At 38.1% G+C, this 23,832-nt stretch overlaps 2 protein-coding genes across 3 annotated transcripts; one reads left to right on the plus strand and one right to left on the minus strand.

Annotated features, from left to right (window-relative positions):
• Positions 1 to 5,479: 5,479 nt before the first annotated feature.
• Positions 5,480 to 13,469, minus strand: LOC137810816 (putative 1-phosphatidylinositol-3-phosphate 5-kinase FAB1C). 2 transcript variants are annotated; one of them, XM_068612272.1, is made up of 11 exons: positions 11,862 to 13,469; positions 10,752 to 11,546; positions 10,486 to 10,639; positions 10,056 to 10,400; positions 9,192 to 9,947; positions 8,787 to 9,118; positions 8,565 to 8,688; positions 8,181 to 8,351; positions 6,527 to 7,996; positions 6,165 to 6,431; positions 5,480 to 5,926 (listed from the first exon to the last, which is right to left on the minus strand). In XM_068612272.1, exons 1-11 carry the CDS (start codon positions 12,449 to 12,451, stop codon positions 5,675 to 5,677), a joined length of 5,256 nt encoding a protein of 1,751 aa, XP_068468373.1. In that variant the 5' UTR covers positions 12,452 to 13,469; the 3' UTR covers positions 5,480 to 5,674. The 2 variants fall into 2 exon arrangements, with proteins under 2 accessions (XP_068468373.1, XP_068468374.1); XM_068612273.1 differs by having other exon boundaries at positions 6,527 to 7,984; positions 11,862 to 13,355.
• Positions 13,470 to 18,150: 4,681 nt separating this feature from the next.
• On the plus strand, positions 18,151 to 18,738 carry LOC137809112 (uncharacterized). The gene has a single exon (XM_068610253.1). It carries the CDS (start codon positions 18,151 to 18,153, stop codon positions 18,736 to 18,738), a length of 588 nt encoding a protein of 195 aa, XP_068466354.1.
• The last annotated feature ends 5,094 nt before the right edge of the window (positions 18,739 to 23,832 follow it).

Here is a 23,832-nt window from a genome sequence, read left to right on the forward strand (position 1 = left end):
ATTGTAGTATTTGTCCCAAAGCTAAACAGACAAGGCTACCCTTTCCTTTAAGCACAATAAAATCTCATTCTCCATTTAATCTACTCATTTTGGAAAACGTTTTTTTCTCACTATAGTCGATGACTATACTAGATGTACTTGGCTATTTCTTATGAATCACAAATCTGAAACCCAACATCTCTTTTAGAGTCATTCATTACATTTGCACAAAATCAATTTCAGGCATCTATTAAAACCATCCGCGTTGACAACGGACTGGAATTTATTTCAATGTATGATTTTTTTTCTCAAAAAAGGTATTGAATGTCAATTCACTTGCGTCTACACTCCTCAACAAAATGGAGTAGTAGAACGCAAACATAGACATGTTTTAAACACAGCACTAGCCCTTCTATTTCAGTCTAATTTACCATTAGAATTTTGGGGAGAATGCGTTTTAACCGCCACATATATCATTAATCGCTTGCCATCACCTTTACTAAAAAACAAATCACCTTTTGAGCTACTATATAATCAACCACCTTTACTTTCTCACCTAAAAACTTTTGGTTGCCTTTGTTACGCAACTGTTGTTTCACCTAAGCAAAAATTTGATCCGCACGCCCGACAATGCATCTTCATTGGTTATCCTCACAGTCAAAAAGCATACAAATTATTTGATATAGATGCAGGCACTTTTTTTACAAGTCGAGATGTCATCTTCCATGAAAGTGTTTTCCCATTCTGCCAACAGTCACAGACACGATCCTCACCTCCATTACAAGGTATTTTGCCCACTATTGACATTGACTTACCCACTCCTGTCCAACATTCACTCGATCAACCTTCTTCTCTTACTCATCACAATGCACCTGAACCTCCATCAAACCAACCTTCTTCTCCTACTCGTCACAATACACCTGAACCTCCATCAAACCAACTCTCTTCTCCTACTCGTCACAATGCACCTGAACCTCCATCAAACCAACCTTCTTCTCCTACTCGTCATAGTACACCTGAACCTCCAGTAGACCAACCTTCTTCTCCCATGCCAAGAAGTTTAGCACCCATTACCAAACCTTCTCCAACCGACCTTCCTGTTCGACGATCCAGTCGCACATCAACCCAACCTTCCTGGCTTCAAGACTACGTAACGGGATCCCAAGCCAATCATTCGACCACTGCCCAAGACCGACCGAATGGAACCAGGTATCTTATGCATCATTTTCTTTCTAATTCACGATTTTCTTCTACACATAGTGCATATCTTGCTAACATCACAGCCACCAAAGAACCTCACACTGATGCTCAAGCTATCCTTGATCCAAATTGGCAAAAAGCAATGGACGAAGAGCTTTCCGCCTTGCAGCTAAATCAAACGTGGACCTTGACACTGTTACCCGCTGGGCAGAAACCCATCGGATGCAAATGGGTCTATAAAATAAAGTACAACTCAGATGGTAGCGTCGACAGATATAAGGTGCGCCTTGTCGCAAAGGGGTACACTCAGATTGAAGGTGTCGACTATTCTGAAACTTTTTCACCAACAGCAAAATTAACAATTTTGAGGTGTCTCCTCACCATTGCAGCAGCCAGAAATTGGTTTACTCACCAGCTAGATGTGCAAAATGCCTTCTTACATGGCACATTGCATGAAATTATTTACATGGACTTGCCACCTGGGCATCATCGGCAGGGGGAGATAATTGTATGTCGACTCAACAAATCCCTTTATGGTCTCAATAGTCCAAGACAGATTAAATTCGTAGGATTTCAACAGTCCAAGACAGATTACTCTCTATTCACAAGACAGTATAACTCATCATTTACTGCCCTTTTGATTTATGTGGATGATATTCTTTTGACAGGAAATGATTTGACAGAAATTCAGCGTGTTAAAGATTGTTTATTACAACAATTTCGCATTAAAGATCTTGGAGACCTAAAATATTTTCTAGGGATTGAATTTTCCCGTTCCAAAGTTGGTATTTACATGTCCCAAAGAAAATATGCGCTTGATATTTTGCAGGATACGGGACTCACAGGTGCTCGTCCAGACAAATTTCCAATGGAACAATACCTAAAACTCACACCAGACGATGGAGAGTTATTAAAGGATCCAGTCAAATACAGGCGACTCGTGGGACGACTGATATACTTACTCGGCCTGACATAGCATTTTCGGTTCGGACCCTAAGTCAATATATACAGGATCCACGGAAACCTCATTGGGATGCCGCAATTCGAAAACAATCTGACATTGACAACTTATTGCGACTCAGACTGGGGAGGTTGTCAGACAACTCGGAGATCAGTATCTGGGTATTGCATTTTTCTTGGTTCCTCTATTATCTCATGGAAGTCAAAAAAACAGACAAACGTATCAAGATCATCAGCGGAAGCAGAATACCGCACAATGGTCAATACTTGTTTGGAGATAGTTTGGTTGCGATATTTGTTGCAGGATTTAAAGGTGTCATGTAACTTGCCAGCTCAACTTTTCTGTGACAATCAAGCAACATTACATATAGCAGCAAACCCAGTATTTCATGAACGCACAAAACACATTGAGATAGACTGCCACATTGTGCGAGAAAAATTACAAGCTGAGATAATCAGTCCTTCATATGTACCGACACAGTATCAGCTCGCAGATATTTTTACGAAGGCATTGGGCAAGGAACGATTTTTGACGCTACGACACAAGTTGGGGGTTCTTGATCTTCACCTACCAACTTGAGAGGATTATTAAGGAAATAATAATTATCAAATTATATGCAATTATTATATGCAATATTTGACGATATTGTACCCAATTATATGCAATTAATTTAATAATTATAGAATCTCATTATTAGTATCCTACATAATTAGATGGTAATTTGGGAGAGAGAAACTCTCTCTATATACACATAAGAAAATACGAAACATGTCTTCTTCTTACCATTTTTTATCATTTTCTTATACACATTGCTTTAATAGTCTAGCATAGTTTTAATTTCATTGTCTAAAACATGCTCTATTTTTTTTTTCTTCCTTTGCTGCAATTTTTTTTTCTTTTAATTTTAATCCCAATTTTTTATTGTCATTAGTTTTCAAGTCCAATTTTTAAAGTTTTCGTAGAGTCATTTTCCTCAATTCCAGTTATTTTCAATTTTGATCTTTCGTTTTTCACATAGTCTGTTTTTTGTCTTCATTTATTGTTCATTGTCTTCATGTTTATGTTTGATGCAATTTTTCCATTCAAATCTTCCTTTAATGTTGATTTATTTAAGGAGAATATGAAGCAACGAAAATATACAATATGCGTCTTTAGGGATTTCACCGAGATTAGTCCTATACTACACTAGGATAAGCTTTTTGAAAATTTTGTTCTCCGTTGTTTTTTTATAGAATTTTGAAGTATTTGCTTTCATTACAATAAATTTGCTGCAATTAGGTGAAAATTTTGTTGTTATAAAGCTAGAGCCAATTGTGGAGGCAGGTTATTTAATATTTCTGATATTATGTAATATAGACATGTGACATAACCTTATTTGGGTGGAATTTTAGATTGGGAGCAAATACTGTGATTCTTCCATCTTTTGGAGTCAAAGACGTCACATTGTGAGATTTTTATGTGATACGTTTAAAACCAACATTGTTTTCACTTATTTGTTATATATTATATAATATTTATTTGTTAAGAAAAAATTAATTTATAGGAAAATTATCCAAGAGACGACCCTTCCTTCCTTTTATGTTTTAGCATTTGAATATGGAAAAGGTTCCTTCAACAACACTTTTTAGAGGTTTCCTAACATACCCTGATTCATTCCAAAGAAATGAGGAACTTTAGAAGGAAATTAATGATGTGACTGTTGGAAATCTCACGTCGACTAGAGATTAGAGTCTTTCATAGTATATAAGTGGTTGCAATCCTCACCTCATTGAGCCGGTTTTATGGGGTTGAGTTAGGCTTAAAGCCCACTTCTTAACATGGTATCCGAGCCTACACTAGTGAGTATTTGTTGGGTTTATCAGGCCACCCGCCATCGGTATATAAGTGGGTGCAATCCTCACCTCATTGAGCCGGTTTTATGGGGTTGAGTTAGGTTTAAAGCCCACTTCTTAACAGTGACAAAAATATTTTTTGTTTTTGAAAAAAAAAACTAAAAAGATTAAATCTCTTGAATATTTCTTATGTCTTTCACTATTTACGAACAAAGAAACATACTTTTTCGTTGTAATCGAACAATTCCAATTTTGTTTTTTTGATGGAGAAACTTTGGGGTAAAGGAATTGTTGTCCCAATCCAAGGCCATGATCGAATATTCTTGAATTAGAACTCAAGTTTTGTGTTTGTCATGGAAGTAAAATGAGCGAGCCAACTTTCCTTGACTAGGTTAGTTTATTGTTGCTGAAAAAGTTATTGATGTTGCACTTGAAGATTGGTATTAGTCTAAAATCATTGTGTTTGTTCTATTGCTATTTGTTTAATTTCTTTTTCAAGTTATGCTTGGTTTTGAAGCCGCTCGTAATTCGTTTTAAGAATTTATAACATGCTAGTTTATTCATTAGCTAAGAGGTTTATGATATAAAAAAAGTGTAGTCCAAAATGTACGACTTCAGGTAGAAGTTATTGTAGACTACAATTTGTAGTGAGGGTTTACGCCTGCACATGTAGAAAAGTCGATTATCTCTTTTACGAAGCAATTTCATCTAACTTTCTGATTGAAGCATGTGAAAAAATATAAAATAAAATTGAACAACTATTCTCGTAAACGTCAAAGCTTCCGTAAGCAGAATGGTATATATATCAAACATTCAAAGAACGCCCAAATCCACGCACGCACGCACACAAACCTCAAAATGAATCTTTATTTTATTTATAAAAATTTATTATTGAATTCTTTTAACATGTTCTTGCTTTATCAGGTCAATTATTTCAAATTAGACGAATTTAATACAATCTTTGAATTTTGAATATACCTTTATTATCAACTAAATTTTTACAAGTTTAACAAAATAAAATAAAAATAAATCCGAATAAATTAGTAGAAAATAGTAATATTCTCCACTAACGTGTAGCATAGGCGGCAATGAATGAAAACATGAAAAACAATTTGAGCGAAACCAAAACATGTCAAATTTTTTAACTGTTACAATATTTATTAATATTATTATTGGTTAAAAGTAAATCCATTATCAATTTACTTCAAAAACCTAATGATCTTAGTTATTCAAATTTAAAAATAAACACATCTTTGTAGACCAGTTTGTTCAAACATCAATAGCACAAGTGATGGAAGAGTTTCCTACTTTACTTAAAAACATTTGTGTACACCTGCGACCCTTCACAGGGGTGAAAAGATGGTTATTAAGATAACTCAATTAACTACAAAATTTAAACTTTTTAATATTCCCAATATAATATGCAGAACTATTTTCAATAACAGAACTAGTAACCCTCGTCCGTTTTGATCTGAAGGCAAACTAAAGAGGCAAAGAAAGCAAGTAATTGGTGATCATAATGAACGTACTAAAACATTCATTTATCAAAATTATTGTAATACTGTGATTTAGAACAATAGATTGAGGGAGAAAAGGCAAATTACAGCAAGGAAGTATTCCAAAACCTCGGAGAAGTATCCAATATGGATACTTGGCTAACATGTACATTTGACACGTGTGTTGTTGGGAAAAGAATATGTAATTATACATTTTCAAGAGGTAAGGTGAGAAAGTAGGTGGTCATGGCCTTCCTGAATCTTTTCTTGTATTGTTTAGGAGAAACTATTGTGGGGGCAGCATTCCTTGGACCCCCAAGAATCCCAGAAGCCTTCACCCATGTCTCCAAATGTTTGTCCCATGTGTATTGTCTCATGAAATCAATGATCCCCAAAACCAACTCCTTCCGCTCATCATCCACCCCAACCAGCAAAGAGTAGTCCATAACATCAACAGACTGAACCACACAAGAATGTACAGTGAGTAATAAACCTTGCTACACTTGAATAAGGGCAATGGCTAGGTAAAGTAAAACCAAGAAATTACTGGTTAAATCATTGCATGTTGCATGCATGGTTCAAGGCAACCCCACATGCTATATGCTACAGCTTTTAATCCTATATAAATACATTTTAAAATGCTATATGAAACTTTTAACCATTCAAGGGCTGTTTGGAAGCCAAAATAAAGCTTACCGCCAAAAAGGATGTGTCATTCCATACAGCTCTTTCCAGTTTTCTCTTGGCCCTACTCCCAAGAAATATTGGTTTTGTTCTCAAGGATTCTAACAAATTCATGTCCAGCATCACTTTGTTTGTACCAGTTGTGTCTGGATTATACCTAGATCTTTCTGAGCCCTTGAGATCGTATACCCTGGATATATTCCTCTTGTAAAACAGATTCTCCATTACCATCAGATCTATTTTTGTTTCCTTGCCACCTTTTGGATATTTGACAGTGACCTGCCACCGAAACAAGAAACATAAACAATAAATTTTACATCCATTCACTGGTGTGGTACTACTTGTATACAATGCCTAATAATAAGTTCTCTCACCTGATAAATACCAAGAATTTTGGCTAGGCAAGTTGGGCCCCCGGAGTTCAGGGCATCCATCAGGTATTTGAAATACTGAGGTGCAAATTCTACAAAGGACTCAAGTTCTGTCTTCGTCACTTGTTTAATAATAAACCTCTCATCCAATGACTTGGCAAAATATACATTACTTTTCCCTCCTTGTGCACTCCATCTCCGGCAACGGCTCATGGATCGCACAAAATCAACCTCACTAGGGCAGCACTTTTTTCTAAGTGATTCAAACTGCTTAGCAAAATAACAAGTGACAGAAAAGTTCACTTTACCTCCAGCTCCCACAGAATCATCACCAAAGGAAATTTGCAAGTGTACGGACTTTTTGGAGTCCCGGAGAAGAGAGCCAGCAGAAGATGGAACATCTTCAGGCCCATAACTACTACCATAATTGATATAATCCAAGTCCAGAGTACCCCATGCCGAAAAGCTGGAAGTAGCTAAATCTTCTTTGCTTCTCTCACGAGCAATCCAGCTACTCTCAGGCAGATCTGACTTTCCAGACACCCAATCTTCATATTCCTTGGAACTAAGGGCATAGGATATTACGCTAGAGTAATCATTGTCATAGACAGCAATAACTCTATCACCGTGATAAGTTTGGGAAAGCAGCAATCGAGCCCCTTCAGCTATGCCAGACACAGAGGATATGAATGTTGGAGTGGAGCTCAGGATCAGATTTAGTTTCTGTGTCTCCCATGGCAACATTTGAACGTAAGATTGCAATATGTTAGAGACAGGGTCTCTGACCATATTACCGTAATCTCCAGAAGCATGAAAGGATCTAAGTGTTGATAAATGTAAAGATGAGGGCAAGACTTTTCTGATTCTTTCTTGGACTCTTACTGCTGAATCAAAAGAATGAACTCTCATTGGCTGTGTCAACCGTCTTAACGGAGGGCTATCATGTTGATTACACGGCTGAATACTTCCAGCAGGGACAGCATTGGCTTGAGGTTGATCAGTTCCAGTCCATGCAGAGTCTATTTTCTCAGAAAGATTGGACTCATTTGGTGAGAAACACTCGGAAAATGTTTTGTTAAGTTCACCATCTGAATGTACTTTCTCTCCCTCAATATAACATGTTAATGATCCTGAAGCACAAGGTTCAACTGTGTCATCTGGTTCTGCAAGCATGTGACTTTTGTGAGACTCATGCAACTTTGAAAGACGGGTACTATTTTGCTCCGGTCCACAGTCAATATTCTGATCCTTGTGAAATGAATCGACTGTTAATTCCTTAAAATCTGCACAAAGTTCATTTTCCTGTTTAACCTTGGAGCTAAAACTTCTTTTAATGAGAGAGTCCAATGAATATAGTCGGTGATCCCAAACATGTGAACCAATAAGAAGAGATCGCCTCAAGCGATTTAGCTCCAGAATGTCTAACGCCATCTTCCCAGGTTGTGGGGTCACTATGCCTGACTGTAGCAAACACTACATACAAATGCATGAGAAAAGAGGGAGAAAATTAAAGGAAAATACATACAATGATATTCAAAAGAAAAATATAAGAATGAACATACAAACACTTGCACCTAACGAGGTTCCACAAGACCAAGTACCATTAGACAACAATGATGCATAAGATGGACAGAATATATAAAATTAGTTTGCTCACATGATAATCAGTTCTTTCTCTTCGAAGCATATCTTTCAGATCCAGTATGTGGTTTTGAATGTCACATGTATCTGATGATTCACTTCCAGGACTAGGAGATACAATCTTTGTTTCCAGACGTCCAAGCACATTGGATATCTCCCCATACAACGTTTCCACTTTAATAAAAAGCTGCAAAAAAGAACAAGGAAGGTGAAGTTAAATTTTTATGCAATGGAGCAGATAAACTAAAATTTAAAGCTACTCTATAATAAACATCCATATATACACACACATGAGAGCGCACACACACAGACACACATATATAAATATATATATATATATATATTCAGAACTACATTTAAAATACCAAAGCAAATATTAACAGTTGCTTTCATATATCACCTCTTCAGCCTCCTTTCCAATCCACTCCTCTCGGATGTGGCCAAATTCCAACACAGATGGAGGTAGATGGACAGAAAGAATATCAATAGGAGAATACCGGAAGAAAGCAACCATGCTCCCAAACCTGTTATACATCAAGTTGTTTGTCACCTTTCAAGTATTGGTAACCAACATAAATTACATAAAATAATTGATTGGTGATTCCTTGGTTAGATGACTTACCCATAATAACGAAGGCAATCCCTCTGCAAAGAATGTCCACAGGTTGCAACTCGATTTGCAGTTGCATGGTTTGAAAAGCTAAGCTCCAAGAACTTTCCAAAAGATAATCCCCAAGCCGCATCTGACATGACAACTCTCCGAGTTGCTGGTGGAACTCCATCCTCAAATGGACACCTCAGACACCGGTGCCACATCCAGATCTTGCCGTCTCTTTCCCCTGGTAACTTCACAGAGGGAAGGCGCTTAACATTGATTGTGAGATTTCCTTGCTGGTGAGTAAAACAAAGGACATGAGCCTCTGCAGGCTCTTTACAAGACTGACAGCAGCATGCCTGGAAAAAGCAGTTCATGTCATTTCACTTCAGACTTAACTAGTACCCGCAAACACAAATAAAATCTACACACCTGATCAAACAAATCATCACGAAGATATCTTCCAAGAGGCTTATCGAAAGAGCCATAAAATTTTATGCGCAGCAACCTGGTACGTTCACATACAGTTCCTTTTGAAACACAATGACTTGAAAAGTATACCAATATGCTCTGATGACCATCAGTGGCAGAAAAGTATTCACCAGAAAGCTCATCCTCGTTAGTCTTGTCTTTTGTTGAGTCGACAACTTCACCACACTCCCTCTCCTCTTGAACCATGGTTTCAAGCAAACCTGATTGCAAAAGTTCTCTTGTACTAAAAATAGTGTCCCCGTCTGATTCATTGCTCGGATGTATATAATCAGAATCTACAGTCAAATTAGAAGTTAAATTATTATAGCATGAATCAGAGAGTACACTCTCAGATCTATAATCTGCCATGGTATCTGGATATGAATGGCAACTAAGATCATCAAGATGCTCCGGCACAGATCCCAAATTTTCAAGCTTTAAACCAATGCCAACAATGTCCTTTACTCTAGAAGCCTCGTCAGGCTCTGATTGGGGCATGGTTGTAGAAAAGGTGTTAGGTATCATAGAAATATCAGTGTCAGCAGTTGCACTCTCAGGCATGTCAGTAGAGTATTTTACTATCATTTTAGGTAGGGAAGCACCCTCATCAGCAAGGAATGAGGTCTCAAGAGATAAGTGGTAGGCCGCAAAAACTGCAAATTGCACAACATGCTTAATTTTCTTTAGTTCTTCCCGACATGTGCCCTTCAGCAAGACCTGTAATGAAAATCAAAATCAGAAACAGACACCATAGCACATTCATATCCACATCATACGTAAAAAGAAACATGTAAAAGAAAGCATGGAAGAAAATAAAAGGAATACCGTGCAACCCAATCGCCGTGGACAACCTTCAAAAAACATTAATGTTTTGGATGGCTTCTTGTTTAACTGATTAGCAGTCTCATGATCTTCCACCAGTCTGTCTAACCGGAACAACTCACAGTGTCCCAGTCGTGCTTTAGATAAATTATCCACTGATGGAGTGATAAGAGCACCAGTGCATCGAGCTATACGCTCCATCAAAGGCTTTTTGACATTTAACACCAAGGAGATTTCCTTCGCAAGCAAATATTCCTGGGCACACGAAGCTACAGTTTTTTCTACAAGCAAAACATTTGGTCGAAGAGCCTCAATTTTTGAAATGATCATCTTCAAATGATCATTTTCCTGCCAGCATTTACAAATCAGAACTTTTTTCCAAATATAAAAAGCCATAACTGGAAGACACAAAACTCATGAGTCATGAAGGCACCTGCTGTAACAATGTATCAAAGGAAGCCAATTGATTTGGAACTTTCTGATATTCCAGAGCTCCTCCTAAAAGGAGTAGTCTAGGATTTTTGTATTGAGAGGTCATGCGCTTGTGCTTAATATTTTTTGTACAAACTACACCTTTGATAAGGGTGCTGCAAAACAAAAAAAAATCATAATTTAATGTTGATTGGAGAATCCCATAGAAGCACCAAGGAACAAGGCCTCGATATATAAGGTATGTAGGCAAATTCATAAAAAAATTACCTCTCACTTGGGCTTCCAGAGGCTATACATTTGACCTTTACATAATCACCAGGATCCATACTGCCACCTTTGCTCGTATCTGGCCTCACAAAGTTAGCAGCCTGCCAAGCTACCGTTGCAACTATGTCAAGCCAGTCCTCAGAATCATTTTCCTTACCAACATTAATTCCCTCTCCTTGTAAAAGCTGCGAAACAAGAGCTCTAAAATGCCCTTCAATGACAGCTCTTAAAGGTTCCTTGTTTCCATCATTATGTTTCTCCTTTCCAGGAAACATATTAGATAGACTGCTACTGGATGAGAACATGGCCCCTGAGTCACCAATATCATCATCCTCATCATCATATGCAAAGAAATTTCCTTCTGCATCATCATTTTCATCATCAGGTGGTGGGGGAAACCATATATCATTATTGTTTTCAAAATCCAATGGCCTCTGCAAAGTCTCATTCTTCCGGAAAATAGACAAGTCATCTGAAAAATAAGCAGTAGTATATGCATCCTCGGTCCCTTGTTCAGGCTTTCTTAAAACAGCCATACTTTGTTGACTAAAGGGACCATCATTCTGAGGGACGGGGCTTTTCTCCTGATCTTTCCGTACAGGAAGCCCAGCCCAACTAGAAGTAAAACCAATCCTAGAAGGGCTATCTGAAGGACTTGACCCCACAGAATTATAGTTGTAAGTGTCATGTCTAGCACTAAAGCTACTTGAATCTATATCTGAATAATTATCACAATATGTACGTGATTGGCTGAGAAAGTCCTTCCCAGAATCCTCCATCCCCTCTTCGTCACTCCTACATTTATACACAACACATATCAAACACATAGGAATAATGGTGAAGGGCTACTTAAATTGTGCAAGTCATTTGGAGTTTCAAACGTAAGAGATCATTTGTTCTTAAATTCAAGGACAAGAAACCATATATGTGAGAACATATATCTTATTCATCAATTAAAATGTCAATCAAATGTTTAATTGCAATAGTCATAGATCATGAAACATCATTATGTTGAGATATCAGATAAATAATAACTTATAAATGAACTTCCAAATAATGTAAAACCAAAACTTATAACTTTCTGTAATAAAGATAGAAATATATGATTACCTGAAGGTAGACGGATGAGTAGATAGCGACGAAGGGTGAGTACCAGATGAAGTCAAACTCTTGTTGACTTCAGAACAAGGATAATACCCATAATCATGGTCATGAAAACAGCGTTCAAAGTGAGATCCCAGATTCAATTCAGCATTCAGAGGAGAACTGATCTTATCACTTTCAACACTAAAGCATGGAGAAGGTGGCTCAGGACTTTGTCTTGGACTCTCTTGAGGAGAGACAGAAGGGTGCACTTTCTCACTACACTTCCTCTGGCCCTCGTAACACATCCTCCTATAGGCATCTAAACAAAACTTGCAGGAACGAATAGTTTCCTTGAATCCCATGTTCTCAGATTCAAGATTTGGGAGATCACAAACCCCGATGCATTTCCCACAGAACCAACGGCCACAGCTTTTGCAATTGTATCTGTGCTGCTGAGTCATCTCAGTGAAATTCCTATTGCACACACAACACATTTTGCTTCCGCTATGGTGCATATCAAATTTCTCAGACAAATAACACAAATCACTTTCTCCCCAAGAAACCCAAGACCTTACTTTTTCTAGATCTAATAGTGAGCTATCAGGTATTCCCATATAAGATGAATGACCCAACAAAGAACTCAACCACTGCCTCAAAACAAAAACAACAGAACTCTACTTTCCCCTTCAGTATAGGGATTTTCTTTCACAAGACCAAAAAAAAAACAAAAAGCAAAATCCTTTTGGCACCGGAATACTGATCACTAAAATTGTCTAAAATTAAAAAATCAAGTGAGGAGTATTGGTAAACCCACGATAAAATTAGGGGGGTGACTGTATTTTTTTAAAATCAAATTAAAAATAACTTCTTTTTTTTGCTGTTTTAATTTTGCAAATCCTCCAGGGAATCAAATAATATCAAAGGAGGAGGCAACACTATAACGACGAGAATCTAGGATTCACCAATCAAACAATATTTACACCGAAATATAAAAATCCTACCAAAAGAACCACAAGACCCACGGAGCAACGATGTTTCTATTTCAAATACCACAAACCAAGTACGAGAATCTGTCTCCAAACCCAGGAAAACAGGAAAAGCACGAAACTTTGAAATGCTAATGAGACCCAACAAAGCTAACCGATCCCTAAATCACCCAAAATGCACTGAGGAACCGATTCAAGCATTTACCCCCCATGAAAAGCAGCAAGACCCTTAATTGGAAACGAGTTTATCTGTGTGTTTAGAACTGAAAGGCGAAGTCTTAGAACAGAAACCCTAAAGAAGAAGAAGGAGAGAAGAGAAAGTGAGAAGGAAGAAGAAAACTTTAAATGATGGGAAGAATTAGAATCAAAAGGAGAAAGAGAAGAAGTACGGAGAAGGTTCCCTTTCTACCGGAATAGGCTCGCATCTCAAACAACAACGCCACTTCCCTCTTACCCATCCTTCTCTCCCTCACTGCTTTCCTTTCTTTTCTTTTCTTTTCCCTTCAACCTCTCTTCCCACCACCTTATTATTATTTTATTACCTTACAACAATTATTATTATTATAATGAATAATTAATGTTTCAGTCAATAAAAATATTGAAAAGTTAATGTCATTCATTTGTTGATTTCTCAAAAACAACACGCAAACTCTCACGATGTTTACTTTCTAATAAACAAATTCAGCTTTAAATATATGTAGTCCGTTAAGTTTTAAATAAATTTTCTTTTTCATTTCTTAAATTTACTGTCTTTTAATAATATAATATTTTTTTTCCATTTCATCTTCTAAGAACTTCCAAACGTTTTCTTAAAGGTAAAATATCATATTTTTCTTATATTAAATACATGAAAATAAAATATCAACTCTAAAAAAGTTAAATAGAGTTTAAAAATTACTTTGAAAATTATTCACGATAAATCATTTATTAAAAATATTCAGAAAGATCTCTAATGATTTGAAAAAATATGTACAAATATATTTTACAAAAATGTTTAAGAAAATCACACGTTTAAAAATTACTTTGAAAATTATTCACAATAAATCATCTATTAAAAATATTCAAAAAAATCTCTAATGATTTGATAAAATATGTACAAATATACGTTAAAAAAATTTAAGAAAATCACACGTCAACTTGTGTGTGAATTATAGAAATTAATGTAAAACATTTTGTTATTATTTATCATGACATAGGTTGAGTTCTCCCTTATTGTATTGGTAAGAGAATTTGGGACCTCGGTCCAAACGTTTAGATCAACTCGATTTTTGGATAAGTATGGGTCTAAAGGGTGGGCCATGAACTCAGTCCAGATGTTGGAAGACAGCTTGAAAAGATAATTAATATAGAAGGAATATTCTAATTGTTTGTGATACATATGCTAATTAAATACCAATAAAAGTTGTTGAGAATAAAGTAGTTAGCACCCTAGAATAAAGGTACATGTGAACAAAATGTTTTATTGTTGTTAAACACCCGAGAATAAAGGTGCACGTAAGCAATATGTTTTTCTGTTACGATTATATGTTTTTATGTTGAGATTATATTCTCCTTGTTCAAATCTCGCTCTATTGAGATTGGAGAAAACCATTGAAGGGATATTTATAAAAGGGGTTTGAGACTCCTAGTAAAGATACATTGTTTCTAAATACTTGAGACTGAAACTGATTTGATATTTTTGAATGCTCTCACCGACTTGATCGTCGGAATGTGATCAACAAGTATAGCCCCCTTTATCCCAGTGGAACAGCATCTCAGAGCACCAATTGGATCCCAGTGGGGCCTAATAAAACTTGATCTTATCCACATTTGCGATTGAGCCTTCTAACATGATGAGAAACACAAGGCAAGGCCTGCTGGGATCCGAAGGAAGCGATGCCCCCGCGTACAGTAACTAATGGAGGTCATGAGGGCCTTCCAAGACGCAAACGAAGAATATCAAAGAGAGCAAAAGCGAATCCAAGAAGAAGCCAATGCCGAGCAGGAGCTCGAGCTAAGCAAGAGCTCCTGCAAGATTGTCTGATGGCAGAAATCGAGGCCTCTCAAATAGCTATAGAGGAACACGCGCAAACAAATGAGGAGTTGCGCAAAACCAATGAGGAATTGCGGGAGAGCCTGCATCGGCAAGACCGATGTTCCACCAGGGAACAATCTCTGAACTCGTTATCGAGAGATAATCCCAAGCCATTCTCGCAAGAAATTATGGATGAGCCCATGCCACCTCACTATATCACACCTAAAATTGCCTTTTTCACGGGAGTAGAGGACCCTGAAAATCATCTCACAGCATTCAATGCTCAAATGATCATCTTTAGAGGATCAGATGTCATTCGATGTAAGATGTTCATGGGCACTTTTACAGGCACAACTCTACAATGGTTTAGTGGGATCCCGGATGGTCAAATCACCTTTTTCCCTCAGTTCTTTAGGATGTTTAGAGAACAGTTCTCGGTCAACAAGGTCAAACCTTTGAGGTTGTACGACATTTCAGTGTCAGACAAAGGAAGGGAGAGGCAATAAAAAATTATTTGAATAAGTTATGCGCGTTCACGGTAATACTTCAAACACATGATGAGGAGATGATGATCGCCACCTTTGAACAAGGGATGGCAGCAGGATCGTTCAGTGATTCGTTAATCAGGAATCCAATGGAGACATTTTCCGAGGTACGTGAACGAGCTAACGCCTAGAGGTCGTACTCAGGAAGAACGGCAGCTCGCGCTCATGGTAATCTAGGCCTAAGGAGAGCAACCAAGATCGACCCCTACGGGTAAACGAAACCTCTGTCGAGGAGAAAACGAACTCGAGGTACGTACCATACGTAGCCAAGAAAGATGAACTCAATGTGAAGGTTAGGGAAGAGTCAACAACTTGGCCCAAATTCTGAGTATCCTATAAAGAGCTCCTAAGTATGTCAGGGGTAGCAGACAAGCTAAATTTTCCCCAGAAGACGGATCGGAGTTTGGGATCGCGAAGAGATACTTGGTGCGAGTTCCACAGAGCATTTGGGCACAACGTCGAACGATGCATAGTCTTGGGTCATCAACTGGCTAGCCTAGTCAAGGAAGGGTTCTTTTAGGAGTATCTCGAGTTTAACCAAGAAGAATCAAGGGGAGAGGTTGTTATTAGGGACCAACACACATGAGACACTGGTCCACGGAGAGCTGAACACCATCTCGGGAGGATTTTCTGAAGGAGGAAGTTCGGCTCCAAACATAAACGATACGCGCGAGTAGTGATGTCCTTGGATACGAAGAGACTTGATCATCCTCTGGAGCCTACTCTCTATTTCACGAGTTCCGACCTGGAAGACGTGGTTCCTCACGAGGATGATCCGGTGATGATATATGTTGTCACTGTAGCGCGAAAGGTGCACAAAGTCTTGGTTGATCAGAGGATCTCAGCTGATGTGATGTTTGGGGGAACGTTCACCAACTTGCAGTTATCCCCAGACCAATTGAGGCCATACGATGGGTGTTTGGTCGACTTTGTTGGAGATCAGGTAGAAGTACGAGGGTACGTTGAGCTAAGAACAACCTTCTCCGATGAAAGTGCGGCCAGGACGATTACCATCATGTACATCGTTGTTAATGTGTCTTTTGCTTACAACTTGCTTTTGGGGCGACCTTCTCTAAACAGGTTAGGAAATGTTATGTTGATAAAGAAGGCCAATGAGAAGTGGAGGATGTGTGTCAACTTTACTTATTTGAACAAGGCTTATCCCAAGGATTCTTACCCACTACTGAGCATAGACTCCTTGGTTGACAATGCCTCAGGTTGTCGGTTATTAAGCTTTTTGGATGCGTTCTCGGGGTATAACCAGAGTGGTATGCACCCGAAGGACGAGAGTAAGACAACCTTTATGACCGAGGTCGCCAATTACTGCTACAAGGTCATGCCTTTTGGCCTTAAAAATGCTAGCACAACCTATCAAAGGCTGATGGATCGGATCCCCGCCCCAATGCTCGAGCGAAACGTGCAGGTGTATGTAGATGACATGATCGTCATGTCGGAAAGGAAGGATCAACATGTTGTTGATTTGGAAGAGCTACTCACAACAATAACAAAGTACAACTTAAAGCTTAATCTAGATAAGTGTGTGTTCGAGGTAGAAGCAAGGAAATTCCTTGGCTTTCTATTAACTGAAAGGGACATTGAGGCGAACCCCGACAAATGCACAACAATCATAGGGATGAGGAGCCCAACCAATACGAGGGAGGTACAACAGCTCACCGGGCACATGACCGCCATCTCTCGTTTCTTGTCGGCCAGTGGAGACAAGGGGTACCACTAGTTCCAATGTCTTAAGAAGAACAATTGTTTTGTGTGGACTAGTGAATGCAAGGAAGCTTTCACCAAGTTGAAAGAGTACTTGGCCAGTCCCCCTGTTCTTGGTAAGCCAATCCCATGTACCCTTATTCGTCTTTATTTTGTGATTACGGATCAGGCAATCTACTCAGTCATTTTACAAGATCAGGATAAGGTCTAAAAGCCAGTCTATTTTGTGAGTAAGGTACTATAGGGACTGAAACTCGGTATCCATCCATCGAGAAAGTCGCCTTAGCCGTGGTGTTTACATCTCGACGACTTCGCCACTACTTTCAGAGTTTCACCGTGATTGTGATGACCGATCTGCCCCTTCACAAGGTCCTTCAAAAGCCTGATATAGTAGGTTGGATGGTCCGTTCGGCAGTGGAGTTATTCGATTTTGACATACAGTATAAACCACGGGGGCCGATTAAGGGTCAGGTATACGCCGATTTCATGGTAGAACTTTCGTTTGAGGACTCCCAACCCGATCCAAATGACTTCCGTTGGGTCCTTTCAGTAGATAGATCCTCCAATCAACAAGGGAGTGGAGTTGGGGTCATCTTGGAAGGGCCGATAGGGCTTTTAATCGAGCAAGCCCTCAGGTTTGCATTTAAAGCAAGTAACAATCAAGCCGAGTACGAGACCTTGATAGCTAAGATGTTGCTAGCCAAGGAGTTGAGAGCTCGAAGCTTGCTAGTAAATAGTGACTCATTGCTTATCACCGGGCAAGTCATAGACGAGTATTAGGCCAAAGACCCATAGCTAGCTTCATACCTCAGGTACGTGTAGATCTTGAGACCAGCTTTCTCTATGTTTGATCTTGTTCATGTTCCTAGAGAGCAAAACTCCCAAGCAGACATGTTGTCTAAGCTAGCTAGTTTAGGGAAGGGAGGTCGGCAGAGGTTAGTGATTCAGGAGACATTAAAGTCACCCAGGACAGTTCAAGGAGGATCGACCGAAGTCGACATGTGGAGGTCTTAGGGGTCAGCTCAGGAAAAGGGAGAAAACATCGATTGATGATTCAAGAAACCCTGAAAGTCCTAAGAATAACCACCTACGGGTTATTGGGGAATGAGTTTCTTGAAGTTTTACGGGTTAACACCACAGAGACTTGGATAACACCTTACAAGCGTTACCTCGTTGATGGGTTACTTCCTGTAGAGCCCATGAAGGCCAAAATTGTTAAGAGGAATGCAAGGCAGTATACCTTGATAGATGGAAATCTTTTTCGTCACGGTTATACCCACCCAATCCTCACATGTGTATGTGGAGATCAGTGTGTCTGCATAATGGTCGAGGTCCATGAAGGCATTTGCGATAGTCACATAGGAGGACGAGCTCTCTCATTGAAGGTCATCCGAGTTGGGTATTATTGGCCGATCATGAAGGAGGATTGCGTAAAATATGCACAACACTGTGTGCAATGTCAGAAGCACGCTAATTGGTGGCACGCAGCAACCGAGGAGTTGCGGTCAATTTATAGCTTGTGGCATTTCCATAGATGGGGAATAGACATTTTAGGCCCTTTCCCGTTGGCGATACGTCAGATGAAGTATCTCATTGTGGCCATTGAATACTTCACCAAATGGATTGAAGCTGAGTGATGAGCATATATTTATTCACACTTAATAGCCTTAATCATAGATTATTGGACTATAATAATTAATAAATCCATTGTTTTAATTAATATTCTTATAATTGGGTTTATTTAGGCCTTAACTATTATTGTTAATTTTGTGTTTTTAGGGTAAATGATCTGAAGCATTTACCTTTGTGAATGGGCCAAATATGCAAAAGTCCAAGTTGCTTCTTTGAATCAAAACAGAAAACAAATTCTGTTGGAGAAGAAAGAGAAAATAAAAGCTACAAGATTCCAGAAACAGAATTGGAAGCAAATCTTCTGCAAAATAAAAAGAATTATGGAAAGTGAAAACTGTTTACAAAATCTAAACTGCAATATTTTCCCAAGATCTTTGGAGCAGAAAAGCCTTATAAAAGGACACAAGCATCAAGTAGAAAGGGGGAGAGCTTCATAGGGTTTTCTTAGTTTCTTTTCTTATTTGTAATTCTTTTGCCTCCGCATGGAAAGCTAAACCTTTTGGTTGATTCCTTTGTGATTCCCCATTGAGTTCTGAGGTTTTGATCAATAAAAGTTTCTATTTTTAATTCTCTATAACAGTTGTTTTTATTATCTAATCTCCTGGAAAACTAGTTTTTGTAAGAGGTTGTACTTGAACGCATGATTGAGAGTCTTCCTTATCTTAAACTTTGGTTTCTTAGTTAGTTCGTATTGTTCTAATTAATTTCTTGGGCGCATGATTCAAGAGAGAGGAGATAAGCATTCCCATGGAGTATACGCATGGAACAAAGTGGGTATTGATTAAATCGGTAGACGCATGCTTTACTGGTGAGCTTCAGTTGAATTAGGTTTGGCGCATGTTCAATCTAGTTTAGCTCTGCTGAGGATTGAGAAAAGAATAATCTTTAGAGAGCCCGTGAAGAATTCATTGGTGGAAGAACTTGGGAGTCAATCTGCATTCTTTACTGATTCAAATCATCATTTATATTTTCTTGCTAAACGATCGTAACCCCTGTTTCTTTACCATTATTGCTAATTTTCATTGTTTGCAGATAGGTTTTGAATTCTATTCACTGAAATTACTATTGGATTCGTTGGGAGACGACTTGGGGACATTTGTCCACAATTATACTATCATCTCTCTAGTGTTAGACAAGTCTACGCTAGAATCATATTAATTTGATAGCAAAACGACAAAATTATATTTGGCCCATTCACAAAGGTAGATGCTTCAGATCATTTACCCTAAAAACACAAAATTAACAATAATAATAGTTAAGGCCTAAATAAACCCAATTATAAGAATATTAATTAAAACAATGGATTTATTAATTATTATAGTCCAATAATCTATGATTAAGGCTATTAAGTGTGAATAAATATATGCTCATCAAATACCCCCACACTTATCCTTTTTGCACTCCTGGGCAAAACACTCTACAAATATTTAGAAAGCTAAAAGGGAAAATAATGAAAACTAAAATGCAACAAACCAGAACAACTATATTAGCATGATACATTTTCAAGACAATCAAGGAATCAAAACCAGCGTGAATGGAATCCTATGAATTGAACTACAAGTAGGTAATCGAATTCAAAGGTGAATCAAAATTTTGATAAACTTCTCACCAAATGCTCTCTAACTCTCAAGTGTTTAGGTTTGTATTTACACTCAGCACCCATGCAGACAAACACTACCATATGCTTAGCAGGACTCTAATATTCACAACCATTGAAAAATATGCAATCAAAGATCAAGAGGACTTTATAAGGGATGTAATGGGACTAAGGTAAAGGTAGGTAAAAGTGGGAAAATAGGCTTAAAAACCATAGAAAAACAAAGGAGCAATGAAGGATAAGTCTAAAAACAAGTGTAAGTATTATGACTCCTCTTTTTATTTCAAGATATAATTTTTTTTCATATAGTAGATAGTCAATCCAATGTATTAGAAGATCTACTCTTATTTTGTTTATTTTGCTTTGCTTTTCTTTTTCTTGTTGTATTCTTTTTTTCTATCCCTTTTTTTTTAAACTGAAGAGGTAAACTATGAAAATGACATACACCCCCACACTTATTCAAAAACCTATTCCCAAATGATTTCAAAGATCCTTTATCTTCTAAGGTAGGGACAAACATGGTTTTTCTTGTTTTGAGGCTTGTAATGAGGGTTAAAAATAAGAAAAAGGTTATAGGCTCAAGGGGCTAACAAATGGATTATCATAAAGGTAGGCTAATATGGCTAGTAGGTTAATTTAAACAAAAGAATGCCTCTATCATATCAGTTCATGCACGTAAATCACAGTTGTAAAACAAAGAATCAAGCTAAGTTCTAGAGTATAAGCAGACACAAGTGAAAACACACTAAAAAGAATATTAGACAATCTGTCAATGAAGCTCAAAATCTCACCTGGGATAGTTTATCACAAAAGATTCAACTCTAAATTTCTCATAACCAACTTATTTTTCAAAACTTTTCTAAGAAATCCACACAACAAGGATCAAGAAACTCAAAATTTATCTAGAAACATGCATAATGCTTGTATTAGATGCTCTAAATGTTTGCTAAAAGAAAACAAAAAAAAATACTAAGGAAATTTTTATTTGAAAGCAAACCAAGTAAAACTCCCAGGAAAGAGAGGTGAGTCACAAATGGACAAACTTAAATACCAAGTCTTTCCTAGCCAGAGTCTTCCCTAGATCACTTTTCAAAATAATTTTTTCTTTAGATAAAAAAAATAAAAATAAATAATGAATAAAAGAAAATAAAAATAAAAATAAAACAGTAAAACAAATCCTAACTACAATTCTCCCCCCACACTTAAATCATACATTGTCCTCAATGTAAAAACAATTAATATATGTGTATGATAAAAGTAAGGGAAGAAATACTCCCTCCTCAAGCTTGAGGGTAATTCGGGTGCTGCAAGGTAATCTCTTCCACCGTCTCGTCTTGAGGAATCTCATGAAAGAGCTTTAGACGGTGTCCATTCACCTTAAATGTATTGGTAGATGTCAGACTCTGCAATTCTACAACACCATGAGGGTGGACATGGGTGACCAAAAACGGTCCAATCCATTTTGAACGCAACTTTCCAGGCATGAGTTTTAATCTGGAGTTGAACATTAAAACACGCTGGCCGACAACAAACTCCTTTCCAGTGATGAAGTGGTCATGTAGATGCTTGGTCCTTTCCTTGTAGAATTTGGAGTTCTCATATGCCTCCAAACGGATCTCGTCCAACTCTTGCAACTGAAGTTTTCTCTGTTCTCCTGCCTTGTCATAATCCATGTTGCATGTCCTTATTGCCCAGTAAGCTCTGTGCTCGATCTCCACAGGTAGATGGCAAGCTTTTCCAAAGACAACCCTAAAGGGAGACATCCCAATAGGTGCTTTATAGGCTGTACGATGGGCCCAAAGAGCATCGTCTAAATGTTTACTCCAGTCCTTCCTTGTTGGCTTAACCATCTTCTCCAAAATGCGTTTTATTTCTCTATTAGAGACCTCAGCTTGACCATTTGTTTGTGGATGATATGGTGTGGACGCTCTATGGATCACCCCATATTTCCGAAATAGGACATCAAGTATCCTGTTGCAAAAATGTGTGCCTTGGTCACTGATGATGGCTTTAGGAATCCCAAATCTGCAGAAGATGTTAGATCGAATAAAAGCTGCAACAACATGGGAATCATTAGTTCTTGTGGCTATTGCCTCCACCCATTTGGAGACATAGTCCACAGCAAGAAGGATATAAGTGAATCCAAAAGAAATAGGGAAGGGACCCATGAAATCAATACCCCACACATCAAAGACTTCACAAAATAGCATGGGTTGTTGGGGCATTTGTTGTCTTTGGGAGATGGCATTGCCTGCTCTTTGACACTTCTCGCATGTGGATGAGACGGTCCATGCATCTTTAAAAATGGTTGGCCAAAAGAAACCACAATCCAGTACCTTTCTTGCAGTACGTTGTGCAGCCAAGTGTCCTCCGACAGATGAAGCATGACAAAAATTTAGCACAGATGGGATCTCCTGGTCAGGAATGCATCTGCGTATGATCTGATCACTGCAGAAACGCCATAAGTATGGGTCATCCCAGACATAGTATTTGGCATCACTCTTGAGTTTGTCTCTCTGTGCCTTAGTTGCCAATAGTGGAAAAACAGAAGCAACAAGGTAGTTCACTATGTCAGCGTACCAAGGTATAAGTTCAAATGTGCTAGATAATCTAGAATATGCATTAGATGCTCTGGTTGGACCGTTTGCTGATTCTGTTATAAGAAGAAGATGCTCATCTGGGAAATCATCATGGATGGGCTCTGCATCTTGTTCCTTCTCAATTCGACTAAGGTGATCTGCAACATGATTACATGCCCCACTCCTATCTTTAATCTCCAAGTCAAATTCTTGGAGCAACAACATCCACCTAATCAACCTTGGTTTTGAGTCAGTCTTCTTTAAGAGATATTTCAGGGCAGCATGATCAGTAAAAACAACCACCTTGGATCCTAGGAGATATGATCTGAACTTATCTAAGGAAAAGACAACAACCAACAACTCCTTTTCCGTGGTGGTGTAGTTAGACTGAGCAGCGTCTAACGTTCTAGAGGCATAATAGATCACATGTGACAAACAATATACTCTTTGTGCAAGGACAGCTCCAAGTGCATAATTTGAGGCATCACACATGATCTCAAAAGGGAGTGTCCAATCAGGGGTTTTTATAATTGGAGGTGTCACAAGTGCTGCTTTAAGGGCATCAAATGCCTCTCTGCATCTTTCTCCAAAATCAAACAATACATCCTTTTGTAGCAAGTTAGATAAAGGTAATGCTATTTTGCTAAAATTCTTGATGAACCGTCTATAGAATCCTGCATGACCAAGAAAAGACCTAACCTCCCTCACAGAAGAGGGATAAGGTAGTTGTGAGATAACATTCAGTTTAGCAGGATCTACTTGAATACCTTTCTCAGAGATAATGTGACCCAACACTGTACCCTGTGTAACCATAAAATGACATTTCTCATAACTTAATACTAAGTCATTCTCAATGCATTTGTCAAGTACTTTGACCATTTGTCAAGTATTTTGACCAGGTTAGCCAAACAATCATCAAAAGA

This window comes from Phaseolus vulgaris, chromosome 2 (assembly GCF_000499845.2).
Source record: "Phaseolus vulgaris cultivar G19833 chromosome 2, P. vulgaris v2.0, whole genome shotgun sequence".
NCBI classification, from domain to species: Eukaryota; Viridiplantae; Streptophyta; class Magnoliopsida; order Fabales; family Fabaceae; genus Phaseolus; species Phaseolus vulgaris.

Bases quoted from the DNA above. Each gene is read 5' to 3' on its own strand.
- LOC137810816 (XM_068612272.1), bottom strand. From the start codon at position 12,451: ATGGGAATACCTGATAGCTCACTATTAGATCTAGAAAAAGTAAGGTCT. The intron at 10,640-10,751 runs GTAATTTTTTTA...TTTGTTTTGCAG, and splicing joins TCTGGAAGCCCAAGTGAGAG to CACCCTTATCAAAGGTGTAG. The intron at 10,401-10,485 runs GTGCCTTCATGA...AAATGCTGGCAG, and splicing joins TTGATACATTGTTACAGCAG to GAAAATGATCATTTGAAGAT.
- LOC137809112 (XM_068610253.1), top strand. From the start codon at position 18,151: ATGATTCAAGAAACCCTGAAAGTCCTAAGAATAACCACCTACGGGTTA.